This window comes from Cynara cardunculus, assembly GCF_001531365.2.
Source record: "Cynara cardunculus var. scolymus isolate 2C chromosome LG 14, CcrdV1, whole genome shotgun sequence".
Lineage (NCBI taxonomy): Eukaryota > Viridiplantae > Streptophyta > Magnoliopsida > Asterales > Asteraceae > Cynara > Cynara cardunculus.
The window spans coordinates 2,736,431-2,753,852 of record NC_037541.1 but is presented as its reverse complement, the minus strand read 5'-3'; the positions used below and the strand labels follow the sequence as shown (position 1 = coordinate 2,753,852).

The window sequence follows — 17,422 nt, the reverse complement described above, 5'->3', positions numbered from 1 at the left end:
AGAGAGAGAGAGAGAGAGAGTGAAAGAGAGAGAGAGAGGGGTTAACCTGACTTCTCAACCCATTCCTTCTTCTAGGTATGACCATTCCCCTATCCCTTTCCCTTCAATGACATCTCACTCCAGCGTGTACTCCACCACCGGTAATGGAACTATAAACTCCACCACCACCAGCTTTCTCAACCAATGGGAACTCCACCACGACCAGCTTCCTCGTGGCACCACTCCGTTACCATCAAGACATACCTTATTCCATGCCTCTCTAACATACAACTGTTTATGACACTTCCCAAATAATTGTGTTGTGTATGGCTGTACAAGAGAAATGAGAATGTTTACACACACATATATATATATATATATATATATATATAAGTGTACTGGAAATGACCTAGGGAGATACCATTATCGAAAAAGACATAGGAGATGATTATGTAAATTTTAATATATGAATATAAAAATAAAATATTGTTAATATAATATCTATAATTAATATAATATAATATATATTTTAGAAGAAAATTTGGAAAAACAAGTAAAAAGACAAAATTAGCCTTTGTTTTAACTAAGAAAACAAACAAAGTTAGTAATTAAGAACCACTTTCAAAACAAAATGAAAACCATGAGGATGATTTAAAGGTTTACCAAAGTTCAGGTCTTATTTTCGGACTTCTCCCTCAACCTCAAGGACCAAAATTGAACTTTAGTCTACAAGATTAACAGAAAACTTGACACTTCTCTCTCTAATAGAGTTGCAATTAAGCATATATCACGGACTACAAGGGAAACAAGAGTGGAGTAATCAGATTTGAAGAAACATTGTTGGACGATTCAAATGGCTGGAGGTTTACTGGTACATTCGATCCTTTATCCTTTTTGTATTGACAGATGTATGCATATTCGCAATGGGTTTTTCCGCCATTAATTTTCTTTTTAATATCTAATGATCTTGTGGGCGTTTGTGCTCGTTGCTTTGCATCGCCATTGAGGGGTATCTTGGAATACTTTCTTTGGATTTTGGTAACGTTTGTTAATGGGTGTTTCATTTTCAGTTTTTTTGGGGGGAAATGTAGTGGCGCGTAGTGCATACTAGGTGTTTGTAAAAATGCAATCCCTGTAAAGGAGAAGAAAACTGAGGCTTCATATAATTTGTGTATGTTCTTTTAGTTTTACTTACATGTTATATTGGTTCACTGAGGATGGTTTCTATTGGTGATCAGTTTTTAGCTCTTTATCATGTTGTTTACCTGTATATATAGATTAAATGCTTGTATCGCCATGCTTATTATGACTGGACCTTTAAGAAATATCTAATTCAGTTTCTGAATTCTAAGTATTTGCAGGTCATTTGAGCTCTCCAACCAAGCAACTTAAGTACCCAGTGAAGAATTTTCGAGAAAGGAGTTCATGTAGGAATTGATTAATGTTTATGGGCTAAGAAGTGTGGCAAAATGATCTTATGTTTTGAATCGCCAAGGAGATGGAGGGAAGACATACAGATACTGTTCAAAATGAATCCTTGCTTACGAATTTTACCCGGATGCAATCTGACTGGGCTTCTAAATTTAAGAAAATGCATAGCCAGCATCAGCTGGGGGATTCAGGAGCACAAAGAGTGGCACAAATCCTTTGGTCCACTGGAAACCTTGCTGAGCCAATTCCTAGCGGTTTCTATTCTATTTTACCCGTAAGTTGTGCAAACCCTCATTAAAGTATGCATTCGGCTTCAATTCTTTTCGCCTGATGCCTCAATATCTTGTTAATATGGGTTTTCTTCGCTAGCTATATGGTCAATTACAAACCTTTACATATTTGAATGCTTATTACTATAACTTTGTTTTGTATCTTGTAGCTCATTGAATATATCATATTGAGAAAACACAAGCGTCTAGAAAATTTAGTTAATTATTTCTTATTTTATTATTAGTTTGCTACACCGACAGTTCAATAGTAAACAGTGTTCTAAAAGGCCAGCCATGGCGCAAGGCTCGTCTCCGATGCCACATTAACACTCATAGCACGCCATGGCCCGATGCATGCTTTTTGTAAGCCGTTTTTTGATCTTTCCTTTTTAGTTTTTAGTATATAACCTAAGTTTTTGTAGATGATATGACTGTATTATTTTGGTCTTGTTATGCAAATATAAATTGTTCAATGTCATTATGTAGGACAAGAATACCTTTACATGCTTGTTTTTGATCTGAAACTTTTGATGTTTACATTATGTAGGAAAAAAGACTCAAAGAGAAATTTGACATGATCCCTTCTCTTGAAGAGCTCCATGTCCTAGAATCAGATGGGTTTAAGCTCAATGTTATCGTTGTTGACATGCATAAAGATAAGAAGGTGTCAATGTTACAGCAGCTGGCTCTGACTTTGGCAAAAGGATTGACTTCTAATCCAGCTGCAGTAATTAAAAAGTTAGGCGGATTGGTGTGTGACGTTACTTCTATCCAATAACCCTTCTTCAAATTCTTTGTTTTGGAAGTTTTTCTGAATTATGACGTAGTTATCTTGTTAGCCAGTCTAGATTTCACTTATCTTTCTCTCTTGTTGGATTTTCATCGTCTAACAACTAGCTTATCTACTATCAACGAGCTTATTAACCAACATATAGCTTTTCAACCAACAGCTAGCTTATAAGCTGGTTTGCCAAACATATCCTAGTTAGCTATTGAGGAGACAACCGCTATTTGGGGTAGAGATCTGGTTTGTGTACATCCTCCACCCCATTTTTGAGTAGGATATACTGCATTGGTTTGGTTTTTGGTATAATTTACCTAACCATGCTTTGAAGTATAAAATGTAATACCTAAGTTCTCAAGTTTGGCCTGTTTCCCCTAGTTAAATACACCAGAAAATTCAACACCAATAAAATTTATATTATTGCCTTGGAACTTTCCCCATCAATAGGAGGGAGGGAGTCTCTAAGTTCCAGTTTAACTGGTTCTGTCCTTTGTTCTTCTAACTTTTACGTTTTACGACCTTGTGTCTCACAGATGGAAACAAAAAGAAAAACTGATTTAGAGGAATATATTCGCTGTATGTACATCTGGTCATGAAGGCCCAAGTCTTCTCGAATAAATTGAGCTCAAAAGACTTTTCTTGTACCAAAGGGACTTTGGCCTAGCGGTATCCGGGTTACCAATAGAGCCTAACCTCCCTGTTTGAGGTTTAAACCTCACCAAAGGCTTAGGAGGGTATGTGAGTTCATTTGCCGTATATAAATATTAATATACTAAAAAAGGCTTTCTTGTCTCTACTGCATTCAAGATTTTATTGCTGCCTGGGATTTCCTTATTTTTATGATAATATTTCCGCAGGTGTCATCTAGAACCCACGAACAGTTGGTTAATGAAGTACAAAAACACTAGTATTTTTGTGCGCTGATTAGGCAACATGTTAATGGAGTAACCAAGGAAGTACAATTATAATACATTCTGATTGGACTATCATCTTGATAGATTTTGTTAATTGGTTTGTTTGTGATAAGATGTCTCATTGTGTAGGTTTGCGACTTCTATAAACTCCCAAACGTAGAGTTAAATTATGCCAAAGGTGCATGGGAGGAAGTCTACAATGTACATAATCAGGGCATTCAGATGCTAGGTCAAATAAAGCATGGTTTCTGTCATCCCCGTGCCATTCTTTTCAAAGTCCTTGCAGATACTGTTGGCCTTGACTGTAGGCTTATGGTGGTAAGTTCTCTAGAATGAGTCTCTCCATGCTTCCATTATTTAGTTTTTGTTCTTCTATGGTGCATGCTCTATTAGTCTATCTTCAAATAGTTATCTGATCTGAATGCAACTGGAATCTTATTTTATTTGTCTGTGAACGAAAGAAAATTACATGGATAGTGCCTACAATACGTGAAGCAGGTGATCTCTCAAGACTCTAGACTCACCAAACCAAATGGGCCCAGTAAACACCACTCGAAACTGAGGTCTAAGAGGAGTGAGATGTATGCAGACATGACCTCTACCTCAAGAGTAGCGCTAAGGTTTTCCTCCTCCAAAACCTTAACCCTAATGACCTATAAATACTCCGGATTTCCTAAACCTACCGTAATTCAAATTGCTTGATTACGAAGCCACTTATTTTAGGAATATAATAATAATAGATGATATCCTAATGTTGATAATAAAAGGCAAGTGATTAGTATTAACTACTAAGCCCTTCAAAGTCCTGCGAATCACCCACACCCTCTTGAGATCACCGTGGGTACCATTCTAGCAAACGCCTTGGTTTACCATATCATCCGAGTTGATTTATTTAGATTATTATTATTTTTTTGTCTTCAGGGTTTACCCAAGGATGGAGAATTGGAGCGAACCGATTTACATAGGCACGTGTCTGTTATAGTGGAACTGAATTCTGCTGAATTACTGGTTGATATAGTGAGGTATCCAGGTCATTTGGTACCCTTTTCCACCAAGGCAGTATACATGTCTCATGTATATGTCATCGGTCAAGGTGATTCTGGAGAGAATGATTCATGCGATTCACCTATTGAACCAAACAGTCCTGTGCATGGTGCTGTGGAAAGTGTTGATGAGTGGTAAGGAAATAAGTTTCAAATAAAAAGGAATTAAAAAAAGAAATATGTTTGTTTCTTGATGATTATTAGCTGATAGTTACTGTATCCCTCAGCTCGTTGAATTCCCATTCTTCAAAGAGAAACTTATTTGAGTTTTGTGATATTTATAGTTTTTGAATCAGTAACATTATTTGTAATAGTTATCACCTTACATTTCTGTGCAGCTTATCACATGGCGAACCTAATGTAGCAAATGCAGCATGGGGGCGCAACAAGAACGTACTTGCTGAACAAAGCACACCCAGTTCAAGGTTCTCTCTCTCTCTCTCTCACACCTTTAGTTTGTTGACTTTTGAGGTAGAAAACTTGAAATTTGTTGGAGTCCCACACTGGCTAGACTTGGACCCTTTATCCTTCATATATAATGGAATCTCCTTTCTCTCCTGAAGGGCTCTTTTGGAGAGTAATCTAATGGGATTCCACATATTCACATGGCGTCAGAGCCAATGTCTACCACTCTGGGGACATGACATTGTGGGACAATCTGTGCATGTCTAGGCTCTGTTGGAGGGGGCGTTCGGAGTACGACATCAGCTAGACTTGGACCCTCTATCCTTCATATATGATGGAACCTCCGTTATCTCCTGAAGGGTTCTTTTGGAGAGTAATCTAATGGTGTTCCACATATTCTGATAAAATTCATGCTAATTGTTTTCCATTTGGTATCCTTTATACTCTTGAGTACTCCTTAAAATTCAATTGACTGAAATTAGTCAAGTCGGTAGGCTGAAATTTCATTGTTGTTGCTAAAACTGTTACGGTAAATGCAAAAGTAGTTCAAATATGTGTTAGAAGTTGCAATATTATTGCCTAAAGTTGTAATACTAAAAAGCAGAAAAAGTATGCCCTGAAATTGCAATTTAGTTGTATGGTTGCGGCCATAACATTTTGCTTTAAATTTTAATCCATCGTTCCATCTCTCAATGTTAATCATTCTTTTAGCTATGAGGCACTTATTATTAACCCATCTTAGATGTTGGTGGCTAATAAAATTTATAAGCTTTATTTGTTAATTTCTATCACCCATATGATGCTTCGAATCAACACGGTATAAATCCGTATTGGATGTCTGATTGCCAATGCCAGGGCCTGATTTAATATCCATGGAAGGTTTAAATCAACATATTATGTTGGGTAAATTGCATGAAAATGCAACATAATTTGGTCTGGTTACTATATTATGTAATGTACTTTCAAAACCTTCATTTTTGTACCTACGATTTGACATATCAAACATTTAGGTACCTGGTTTACATATGAGAATGCATAAAAATGTAACGCACTTTAGTCTGATTCCTATTTTGTGTAGCGTACTTTGGTCTAAATGTTTGAGATAAAGGTTTTGAAAGTACGTTACAAACCAGATCACAGTACGTTGCATTTTTCATTCTATTTGGCCTATTATTTTTATTTCAAGTGTTCTTTTTGCAATTTGTTTCTTCTATGTTTCATTTTCAGTCCAGAGCACTGTTTATTTCGAGGGCATGGAAGATCTATTCTTGGTGGTCATAAAGATTCTCCGAGAGAGTGTCCAAATGACATGACAGTATCAAGGTTCTAATACTTAATTCTTTTATTTATTTATCATCTCATACAAAAAGTCAACACTCATTCTCTTCCCTCCCATCCTTCCTCCTTGACTCTCTTCATAGAAACATTTAGTTATTAGCAGATTGTGGGACCCGATTTTGTGCTTTCTGGGAGAGAAATCACTGGTTTGGTGAAGACCTCATGCCTCTTTTAGTAAAATGGCCCTCTCCTTCTCACATAGATTCTCTCTCACTTGCTCACTCATTAAGAGCGTCCATAGTGGTGCCCGTTGGAAACCCGTTCTTTTGCAACTTTTTTCATAGTCTCTTAGCCCCACATCAACAACCTCTCCACTATAATCAACCTTTTCACTTTAGTCTTTTCATTTATATTTTTATATTTAGTACTTCATATTATTGAATAGAAATAAACCCAAACCGAATCAAACCAAAGAGCCTAGTATGTCCCACCCGGAGGTGGGGTCTGGGGGAGGTGAGATGTATGAGGACCTGACCTCTACTCTCAAGAGTCAAGCAACTTTTTCTGTTAAGACCTTCGGCTTGTGAGACATGTGCAAAATAAGGAGAAAGTTTTTCCAAAGAAATAGAGGAAAAAACAAAAGGCGAGGGTCCAAAAAAGAAGAATTTGAAACAAGCAACATTATAACACAAAAATCGAGTTAGAAATAAACAACATATAAGCAGCTGTAGGTACATGAAAACATGGCCAAGTTAAGAAATCACATCCCTACCACAACATTGGAGTCTACCTCAACCCTCCCCCTCTTTGGCTCCCATCTATGCTTGCTACAGAAACCCGCCCCTAATTTGCTGCCCTTATCCTGCTCTAAAGACTTCTATCAGAGGTCATGTCTACGGAAATGCCTAAGGTCGCCATATCTAACCTCAACTGTTTATCCCATTTTCTCTTCGACCTATCCCTTCTCCTTGCCTCCTCGACTGTCGCACCCTCTATCATCCTCACTAGGGCCGTCAACTGTCTCCTACGAACTTAACAAATCCACCACAATCTTCCCTCTATCCACTTGTCTATGATATGAGCTACTCCCAACACCGCTTAGATAGTAATATATAATATTTGTTTATGTATTATTTAAACTAATTGATATATAAATTATTTAAATGAATTTATTGGTTTTAATTAATTAAACTCTAATGTTAATTAATACAATGAAATAAACTAATTTAATAATTCCATACAGTAAAATAAAATAAACTAAACTAGAACAATAAAGCGACAAATTTTAAAACTCAACTTTTGTTTTAAATTCCATCATTCAGCTCTTCCCTATGAGCCTAAATGTTATAGAGGATTTGATGACCTAATATATATACGGAACGAAAGACTGGGTAAGGAACATTGGTCATATGATCTATAAATAGCAAGGCCTTCATGTGCTTCCACACATTTTGCGAACCGGGGGACAACTAAGAGTGCGACATGTGACCCTATTCATTGTCAATAATGGACGTGAATCTTTTACAACATTCATGATGAATGTTACGACATTCATGATGAATGTTACACCATTTGTGATGGATGTCCCGAACACGTGGCACACTCTCGTTGGTTCCCCAGTTCACAACGAAAATCAGGTTCTCAACCTAATCTGCCCCTATATATAGGTGGAGGTTCAAATGAGAACACCCCCAATTTACAAAAAAACACGAGAATACATCTCAACAGTAAGATGATATGATCCAAGGAATGTGATTAAAAAGGAATCTTCACTCTCTTTTTTCTTTACGTCCCTCATCACAGTTTCCCGTGGGGAGGAGAGATTACCTTACACACTTAAACTTATATTTGTTAATCATACACTTCATTTTCCCTACATAATGTCCATTGCTAGAATTGATGGATTCTCATAAGTAACTCTAGGTCTGCTGGGGCATCACCCATAGGAAGTCGCAGAAGACGACGACGGAGTAGTGCTACCATGATTCCAGAAATTGGCGATGACATTGTAAGGTTGATACTTCAGTACCCTGACTGATGATGTAGTTTTTTTGGGCAAATGCATCAAAATATAACAAAGTTTTGTTTAATTCCTATTTAATGTTACAAATATATTTTTTTTCTCAATCAATGTAACAAAGTTTCAAACTTTTTACCCTTGACTGGTAACCTGCTGATTATGTAACATTTGATGACATGGATATCCTTTTAGGAAATGTTTACGGAGGTGTTACGAACTTGACATCCATGTTATCAAATGTTACATTCACGGAGGCGTATCCGTATTTGGGGGAGTCGGTGAACGGACTCGTGAAGGAAATGATCTTTACATGGAAATGTAATAGGAATTTTTGAAGTTGTTATGTTGATTGAGAAATCTTGAAAAAGGAAAACAAAATCTTCATTTCACTAAATAGGAACAAAACCAAACTTCATTGCATTTTGATCCTTTTTAGGATAACCGTGGGTGTCCGGGCCAACTTCGTGCACCTCGACTAATCCCATGGGGTCCTGAAGTTAACAACCAGACAAACCTCCAATGGCCCTGAGGGGATTCGAAATGGTGACCAAAAATGATGATATATTTGTTCATCTATGATAAAGTACTTATGTGTGTTTGTGGAATTTATAATTGAAGTTCTTTTGCTATAATCTGGTATTTGATCTTGAACTGTGGAGTTATCATTGATATTCTTCTCTATTGTTGCTCGCGTTGCACGAACATCAGTTTAAGAAGAGTTCTCATCATGGTTTTCAAAATCGTTTGAGGCGTATGCCCCGAGGCACACCTTGAGTCGAGGCGGTCCAAAAACGCTCATGAGGCAGCGTCTTATGGTCTCTGGACGAGGCTTAAGCCTCAATTGTTGAGGCGGTGCCTTGAGGCATTGAGGCGTTTCTGAGGCGCACGCTTCAGTTTGCTGCTGCCTTGATTCTTTTAAAATAGGTACCTGATGAGGTGAGAATAAAAAAAAGTAATTAAAAGTTTTTTTTAAGTAAAGTCAATCACTCAATTGTACTTTTATAATTTAAAAGTACAAAAAAGCCTTTTATAAACTTTTATCTTATTAATAAAGAACAAATGTTACCTTTCCATTTCCTAATCCTACTTTTGTCTTCTTCTCCTACTCTCTTCTCAGATTTTCTTCTCCACCGAGAATACCTCTCCAAACCCCATTTTTTTCTTCTCCATTTCTTACTTTTTCCTCTCTCAAGAAGATGTTATCTCAAGAAGATATTCATCTCAAAGGCCAACTTGATCATGCTACGGGGAACTATAAGTTGTAGATTGATATGTTTTTAGACTTATAACTAGTACTTTTATGAATCTATGATGTTTAAAGTTTGATATGGAATTATGTCATGCTTACTATTAATATTTATGAATTTTATTTCTTTTATGCCTCGAGGCTTGCGCCTTGGACCGCCTCGAGGCTTACGCCTCAGGGCGTGGAAGGAAAATGCCTCGAGTCCTGATTCCGCTTTTGAAAACCTTGGTTCTCATGTACTCCCTCCATCCCAAAATAAATGTCCACAATACAAAAGACATATTTTTATAAATGTTTAACTATTACACTTTTTAATTAACTGACCAACAATTTTACCGTTTATAATAGAGGGGGGAATAAATTTTTTTCTTTATATAATTAAGGGTAGAACTGGAAAGTGTGTACTTTTGAAAGTAGACACTTATTTTTGGACAAACTAAAATAGAAACATGGACACTTATTTGGGGACGGGTGGAGTATTACATTTAAATAAAATAAAAGAAACATACATAAAGGTTGAACTCGGTGCATCATGCTTCTCAGCTTTACTGACGTTGGGGAAGAAGTCTCTATATGCAATCTCCCTTTTGCATTTTATAAAAGAGGTTGTTTTCATTTGAACCTACGACTTTCCTGTAAAAAAGAGTAACCTTTACGCTTGCTCTAAGGGCCGCCATACAAGAAACATATATGAAAAATAATGTGTTTAATTTAGACTAATTTGTGCTTCAACTAATAGTCTAAAAATAGGACATTTGTTGACTCCAGATTGTTGTTGGCTGATATTGGAGTGCTTGATTAATGGAATTTTATTATTATTATTATAAGGAAATGCATGATCCTGCTTGTCTCTAACTTTTTAGTATCCCGAGTTCTTCCATACTTTAAGGGGTTTTAAACATATTTCATTCTGAGTACCTAGAGAAGATTTATGGCTAAAACCTTAAGTTTCTTCAGCAATTCCTTAATTAGATTGTTGCAATTTCATAGAGAGCATTATGGAGACTAAACTTTGGACTCACCCCCTTTTTTTTGAATTTTCATATCGTTCATGAATTTAGGCAAAGGAAATATGCAATTTTTATGAGTGCTGTAATTTTGAACCAAACTGTAGGGTTGTGCGAGCAATGAATGACACTTTGAAGAGAAATCATCCTCCAAGGGAACATATTGATGATCATTGCAATAGTCCAGAACATCAGGAAAACGTAAGTGTAATCTTTTTGTTTGTTTATCATATAGAATTGCATAATGCTATTATAGTTTTCAGTGTTTTGAGGATGAAATCTTGTTGTTAGCACTACTTATTATCATGGGCTTGTTTTATTCATTATAATTTATCATAAGTTAAGCGTGTATACTTTAGTTCTCAATTATAGCAGCATTATTTCAAATCCTACTATCTGTACATACAAATAGGTACCTTTTCATGAGGTCAAAAGAATGCTTGCATAATTTTCTTTGAAGTCATTGAGACTTTGATGCCATTTTTGGATTTTTTGTGGAATGAATACAAAATATGAAGGATTTGGTGTTAAAGTTTAAACTTGAGTCAGAATTTGTATTAGGTATATTGGATAATTGCATACCACTAACTTGTATATTTTAGAAGACTAGCAATAATTCGAACAATTAGTTTGACATTCATGTTACAATAAATTTGGACCCTAATATTTGGAAGGTTCTTATATGGCAGTATATATACTTAAAAGTTATTGGGACTATAATATATTACTAAAGCTATCATTAGAAATGATGCGTAACCTTCACTTTCCTCTTTGGTTAAACTAAACCAAACAAGGCTGGTATATCCCACCCGGAGATGGGTCTAGGGAGGGTGAGATGTGCGCAGACCTGACTTCTACCATAAAGAGTAGAGAGGCTGCTTCCGTGAAGACTCTTGCTCAAATTGTTCTGTGGAAAAAGAACAATAGAAGAACAAGCCAAAAAGAACTTGAAAACGGCCGTGCTAAAATTTGAAAGCCTAGTTAGAAATACGCATCAACATTCAATTAAAACAAAACATACAAACATCAAACTTGAAAAAGTGAATTAATTGCTGACGTGTACGTGGTTCTGTCATCATTTACGTTTTCATCTTGAGTTGTTTCTTGGGTTGTCAACCATATAAAAAAATCTTTCCCCCATGGATTTTCTTTTTTATATTGATGCATCCATGTTTCACCTTTTTGATTGTTTATGACATTTGATAATTCCAGGCATCTGCTTCGCATAGGAGGCAAACCAGTTGTCCAAAGGCCTTCTCTCTACCTTCATCTCCTCATAAGTATAGGATTCATGATCATGGTTCTGACAGGAATGAAACAGAAAAATTAGAAGGGAATCTTGATATGATCACATGGAATAAGTTTCTTGAATCGTCCTCCATCAGGAACGAACCATGGTTCCCCTTCCATGAATGGAATATTGATTTTTCTGAACTAACAGTTGGATCACGTGTTGGCATTGGTATGCATTACTATTTCCTAGCTTATGGCAGAGATTGAGTTCTTCATACGATTAGAGCATCTCCAACAGATCCTCCAAAATGGAGAAAGATGGGGATTTTGGAGTTTTGAACCTATCTTTTTGCTCCAACAGATACTCCAAAATGGAGAAACTAGGAAAAGGAGGATAAAGATCTCCAAATATGGAGAACTCTCCAAAATTAGAGCAAGAAATGTTATTTTATTGTTGCCACCAATGAATTTAATGTATTATCATTTTTACGTAAAGTTTATTTGAAAGTTCGTTGGGATATTAAATCTATTGATAGTTTTAATAATATACTAATGTCGAAATCTCCAAAATGGAGAAACTGTTGGAGTTGATTGCATTTATTTTTTTGGAGATTTTAACTCTTGCTTCACCATTTTGGAGAAATTAGAGAGAATCTGTCGGAGATGCTCTCATTATTACCTTTTACCTCTGCCAATGTTCATCATTACCATCATCTTCAGAACCTATATTTTGTACTCTGTTCAGCTTCTATTTCATTCACCTTTTATCTTTACTGATATTCTGATTTCTTTTTGTTTTACCTTCTAAATATGTGAATTTATCTTGTAGGGTTTTTTGGGGAAGTTTTCCGAGGCACTTGGAATGGAATTGATGTTGCAATCAAAGTCTTACTTGAACAGGAAATAACTTCTGAGAATATCGAAGATTTTTGCAACGAGATGTCCATTCTAAGGTACCTTTCGACACGCATTAAGTACCTTCACCTTCATGTCTCAAACACTGCTGATTCTTTTTCATTTTTTGCAGTCGACTTCGCCACCCAAATGGTATTCTTCTTTTATTTCAGATATCATCCTGTTTTAGCATATTATATTTCTTGTTTGTAAAACTATGAATTGAACGGTTCAAAACTTTCAGATGGTGCTAAAATTTATGATGAATTTGCCATTGATAACTACTAATTCCTTTGAACTTTTTTGCGTTCTTATGCAGTTATATTATTCCTTGGTGCTTGCACAACGCCTCCTCACTTTTCATTGATCACCGAATACATGGACATGGGGTCTCTATATTATCTCATTCATGTGAGTGGGCTAAAAAAGAGAATCAGCTGGCGAAGGAGACTAAAAATGCTGTGTGATATATGCAGGTATAATTGAAAACCTTTATACTTGTTTAGCATTATAAACCAAACCAAACAAACCCAGTATATTCCACTAGAAAGTACGGTCTTGGAGGGATGTATGCGCACCTGTCCTCCACCCCAAAGGATAGAGCAGTTGTTTCCTTGAAGACATCCGGCTTGTGCCAAAGCTTTAACAATGCTCGTATGCATCTACATTTATGAGCTGTTTGGTTGTTTTCCATCAAGTCCTGTATGAATAAAGCTGTCTGTGTTGATTAATGAGGAAGTTCTTGTTTGGGGTTTTTTCATAGATGGAAGAAGCGTGTTTTTTAATTGGAAGGAGCATGTTTGAATTTTTTTGGCTTTCTGCATAAAGCTCCCCCACCCTAGAAGCTTACTAAATATTTAAATAAGCCACTTTCTGTATCATTAAGGCACTCCCAAACAGTCATGTATAGTTGACTGAATAAGCTTTGAGTCACATTAAGCTCATTAAGCTGCTAACAAACAGACCATTGGTGTCGCTAAGGATTCTTAACACAAGTAGAGAGGAAGACGTAAAAGGGCCTAGCATGACTATAGGTCTTTGAGTTCTATTGCACTCCATCCTAGATGCTATATATGTTTCTTTAATAGCTTTAGAAAGTCTAGATGTTGGATCAGTTCCATAAATCCATTAAGCTACTAACAAACAGGCCCTTATAGAAAAACAACCAAATAGCCCCTTAGTCAATTTACGGTTCACATTACTCCCTCCGATCTGAAATCACTGCTAATAACTCCTACTAACAGCTTCTTATTTCTTTGCATAAAGGGGTCTTATGTCTATGCATCGAGTGAAAATAGTGCACCGTGATCTGAAAAGCGCGAATTGCTTAGTGAATAAGCACTGGACAGTGAAGATTTGTGATTTTGGGCTCTCACGGGTGCTAAACACTACACACATAAGAGATTGTTCATCTGCAGGGACCCCAGAGTGGATGGCACCTGAACTCATTCGTAATGAACCCTTTACAGAAAAATGTGATATTTTCAGCTTTGGTGTCATAATTTGGGAACTATGTACTCTTCATAGACCATGGGAAGGAGTGCCATCAGCTCAAGTAAGTGTGTTTAACTCGGATTCAATATATATATATATATATATAAGAAACCAAACCAAACTAACCTGGTAAATCCACACAGAGATAGGGTCCCACCCGGCCCCCCGGGGGGGGGGGGGTAAGGGAAATATGTATGCGGACCCTGCCTCTATGCCAAAGGGTAAAAGGGGTAGAGAGGTTGTTTCAGTGGAGATCCCCAGATTCAATATACTACCTGCTTCACAAAATAAATGTCCACAATGAGAAAGGCTCAGAGTTTTAGAAATGTATAACTATTACTCCTTTTAATTAAGTACGTATGATCATTTTACCCTTCAAAATAGATGGAGTAATGAATTTCTCCATCTCATAGTTAGGGGTAAATTTGTAAAGTAGACTTATTTTGAGGCAAATTAAATTAAAACGTTAACACTTATTTTGGGACGGAGGGAGTATAAACGTACTGGTCAAGAGTGAAATCCATGACATTGATGCTCATCTCGTGCATTTTGTTACAGGTGGTTCGTGCTGTTGGTCATGATGGAACTCGACTTGAAATTCCTGAAGGTCCCTTGGGAAACCTAATAGCAGGTATGCAAAAAAACGTCTAAATACAAGTTTCGATATGCTTCATTTCAAATTTACTAGATACTTTTTTAGAAAAAGAGCAAGGTTTTCACCCATATTTAGCATAATAGGGTAGTTTCTCTCATATTTTCTTTCAGATTGTTGGGCGGAACCCTATCAACGACCTAGCTGTGAAGAAATCCTCTCACGCTTAATGAGCTGCGAGATGCTGATATAGTTTCTTTCATTGTGAGTAAATTCCTAACAAGTTCTTGAGAAAAGTTAAATCATTTCCATCTCCTTTTACTGAACATCATGCTTCATTAGTAATTTATAGATTTTGTCTTGTCTTCCTGATTTTTGTTTGTGATTTTACTTTAAAATGATGCGTTTGGTATGCGGACATGATTGAACCTGAGAGAGTAAGAGTGAGAGAATTGTGGAAGGTTTTAGGATTTTAAACTCACATGGATAGTTTAGTAATTTATCAATCTTGTATATTCTTCTGATTTTTGTTCCATCTATTTTAGTGGGACAAAAACTGTCCCAGTCTAATGTCACGTCAAACGTAGGACAAGTTTTTGTTCTGTATTGTCTATCATGTCTCGCATAGTCGCTTGCCATACGCACGAGCTGCATGAAGTTTTGACCTACCATAACTATGCAGTTGTGATTAACATCTGAATTCAGTTTCATGACTCCTTAAGAACACATAGAACTAGTTTTTTTTTTGATTAACCTGGATATCCAACCCGCTATGCGAGCCGACTAATCCCAGGGCGACCACCTGCTCTGCAGAACCCGCATTTTAACCTCCGTGGCCATAAGGGGATTTTTATTCCTCCTTGGATTTGAACCTGGGACCTCCTGGTACATTTGCCCTTTGAAGTCAAGCTCAAACCAATCAGACACCACCCTTATGGTATAGAACTAGTTTCTTTGCAACAATTAGGTACACATATCCACCTTTTATCATTTCTAATTCTTTCAACCATATCTCTTCCATTCTGGGCTTCAAACTTTGAAGAATCCAAGCTATAACACTCATCTTTTTCTGGGTATTCCTTTAGGCCAAAATGCATTAAATGTAACGAAGTTTACCCTTTTTCCTATTTAGTGTAACGATGATTATTTTTCTCAATTGTGCTACAAACGTTTTATTTCGTACCCATTTTGACCGATGAATCTTGTTTATAACATGAATGCCAAATTATCGGACTATTTTGTAATTTTTGATTATTTGGAAAAATGCCACAACACAATTAGCGGATGCCATGTAGCTTGAAAACCTGTTTATCTATACTATATTATAAAGTATTTGACAAAAACTCTTAAAAATCATTTTTTATGTATGAAATATTGTTTATTGATGCATATTACTTAAAATTTAAGATTACAAGTAAATTGTGCGTAAGTATAACTTATTAAAGCTTCATGTTTGAATTCGTGTAACTAACTATAGATAAACATAATGAAATAGAGGATAAACATCTCATTTTAAATATAAAAATTGTAAAATATAATTAGGATAATTATTGGTAACTAGCAAAATACTTAATTATTATCTTTATAAAAAATTATATTATTAAACATAAAATAAAAAAAATGAATTAAAGAAATACACACAAAAAATTGAAATTTTAAATAGTTAGTTTTGTATTAATATCAATATTATTTTTTTCCAATTTCTTATAATATCTTCATATTTATATTTTATTTAAAAATAAAAATATTATCGCTTTCTTAAAACCACATAAACCGTATTATAACATCGACTAAACAAAAAAAACATTAAGATCGAGATGTGTATCGCTACATTGTGCGAGTACCCTTCTAGTCAAGTAAAATGAGTATGAAATAGGAAGAACTGAATGTTAGTTGCATTAACAGTGTGTTAGGAATATGGTTTTTTTCCATCGGTTTTTGGGTGAAAAATCTTTTAAGTAGTTAGAATTTATATTATTTGATATCTTTTACGTTATGTTGTTTCAGGTAACTCTTGGACATGAACAAAACGACTACAAAAAGATTTGCAAGTAAAATACTTTTAATTTTGATCAGTCAACATTTAATTCATTTGCTTTAGAGTCAATTGATCTACTTTCTTACCAAAGATGATATACAAATGAATAAATGTAAGCTTAAAAGACCTTCATTTACCTAAATCAGATATAGCGTTTATGTAAATATCAACATTATTGTGTTTGATTTACAATGTGTAGCTGATCGTTCAATTTTACTACCAACATTTGTATGTGAAATCGATGTTTAATTGCAACTGTAAAGGAAAGAAAGGTGTGTTTGTTGATATATATCTGGTAATTCGATAAATATCAGATAGACTTGCTAAATCTCACTCAGAATTATACAGACATGTTGTCAACTCCAAAGAGTAGAAACAGTTTCCATGAAGGCTCTCAACTTGCAAAAAGTTGTGTGAGAAAACAAAAGTTTGCACAATTACTGAAAATGGAGGCTTTTAATGAAACATGATCGGTTTTCAATTACTATCTAAAAAAGGCATGAACAATTACTTCATGAATTCATTTTACGTTACTTCTTTTAAATCAAAGTTTGATGGTTTTCTTTATATATATATATATATATATATATAGGGGTTGGTTCAAATACTAACCCAATATTTTGTGCAAACTATGCTAACCCATCTTAATCGTTCATTTTCTCATCTAACGGTTATTATTAAATGAGATTAAATAAACAATAATTTCATTAATATATTAATTAATATGTGTATGAACAATTGTTCAAAGGATAAATTGGTCAAAAATTTGTATTAATTAATATGTGTATGAACAAT

The 17,422-nt window shown here is 35.4% G+C and overlaps 1 protein-coding gene across 1 annotated transcript; it reads left to right on the top strand.

The window, feature by feature from the left end:
* Positions 1 to 815: 815 nt before the first annotated feature.
* Positions 816 to 16,821, top strand: LOC112526663 (serine/threonine-protein kinase EDR1-like). The gene is made up of 17 exons (XM_025137041.1): positions 816 to 850; positions 1,332 to 1,684; positions 2,227 to 2,430; positions 3,507 to 3,695; positions 4,299 to 4,555; positions 4,759 to 4,845; positions 6,053 to 6,148; positions 8,027 to 8,116; positions 10,484 to 10,577; positions 11,589 to 11,838; positions 12,439 to 12,562; positions 12,637 to 12,656; positions 12,823 to 12,979; positions 13,770 to 14,058; positions 14,556 to 14,628; positions 14,763 to 14,853; positions 16,597 to 16,821. The coding sequence occupies exons 2-16, from the start codon at positions 1,478 to 1,480 to the stop codon at positions 14,840 to 14,842; spliced, it is 2,217 nt and encodes a 738-aa protein (XP_024992809.1). The 5' UTR covers positions 816 to 850; positions 1,332 to 1,477; the 3' UTR covers positions 14,843 to 14,853; positions 16,597 to 16,821.
* Positions 16,822 to 17,422: the final 601 nt, after the last annotated feature.

Bases quoted from the DNA above. Each gene is read 5' to 3' on its own strand.
- LOC112526663 (XM_025137041.1), top strand. From the start codon at position 1,478: ATGGAGGGAAGACATACAGATACTGTTCAAAATGAATCCTTGCTTACG. The intron at 1,685-2,226 runs GTAAGTTGTGCA...TACATTATGTAG, and splicing joins GTTTCTATTCTATTTTACCC to GAAAAAAGACTCAAAGAGAA. The intron at 8,117-10,483 runs GTTGATACTTCA...ACCAAACTGTAG, and splicing joins ATTGGCGATGACATTGTAAG to GGTTGTGCGAGCAATGAATG.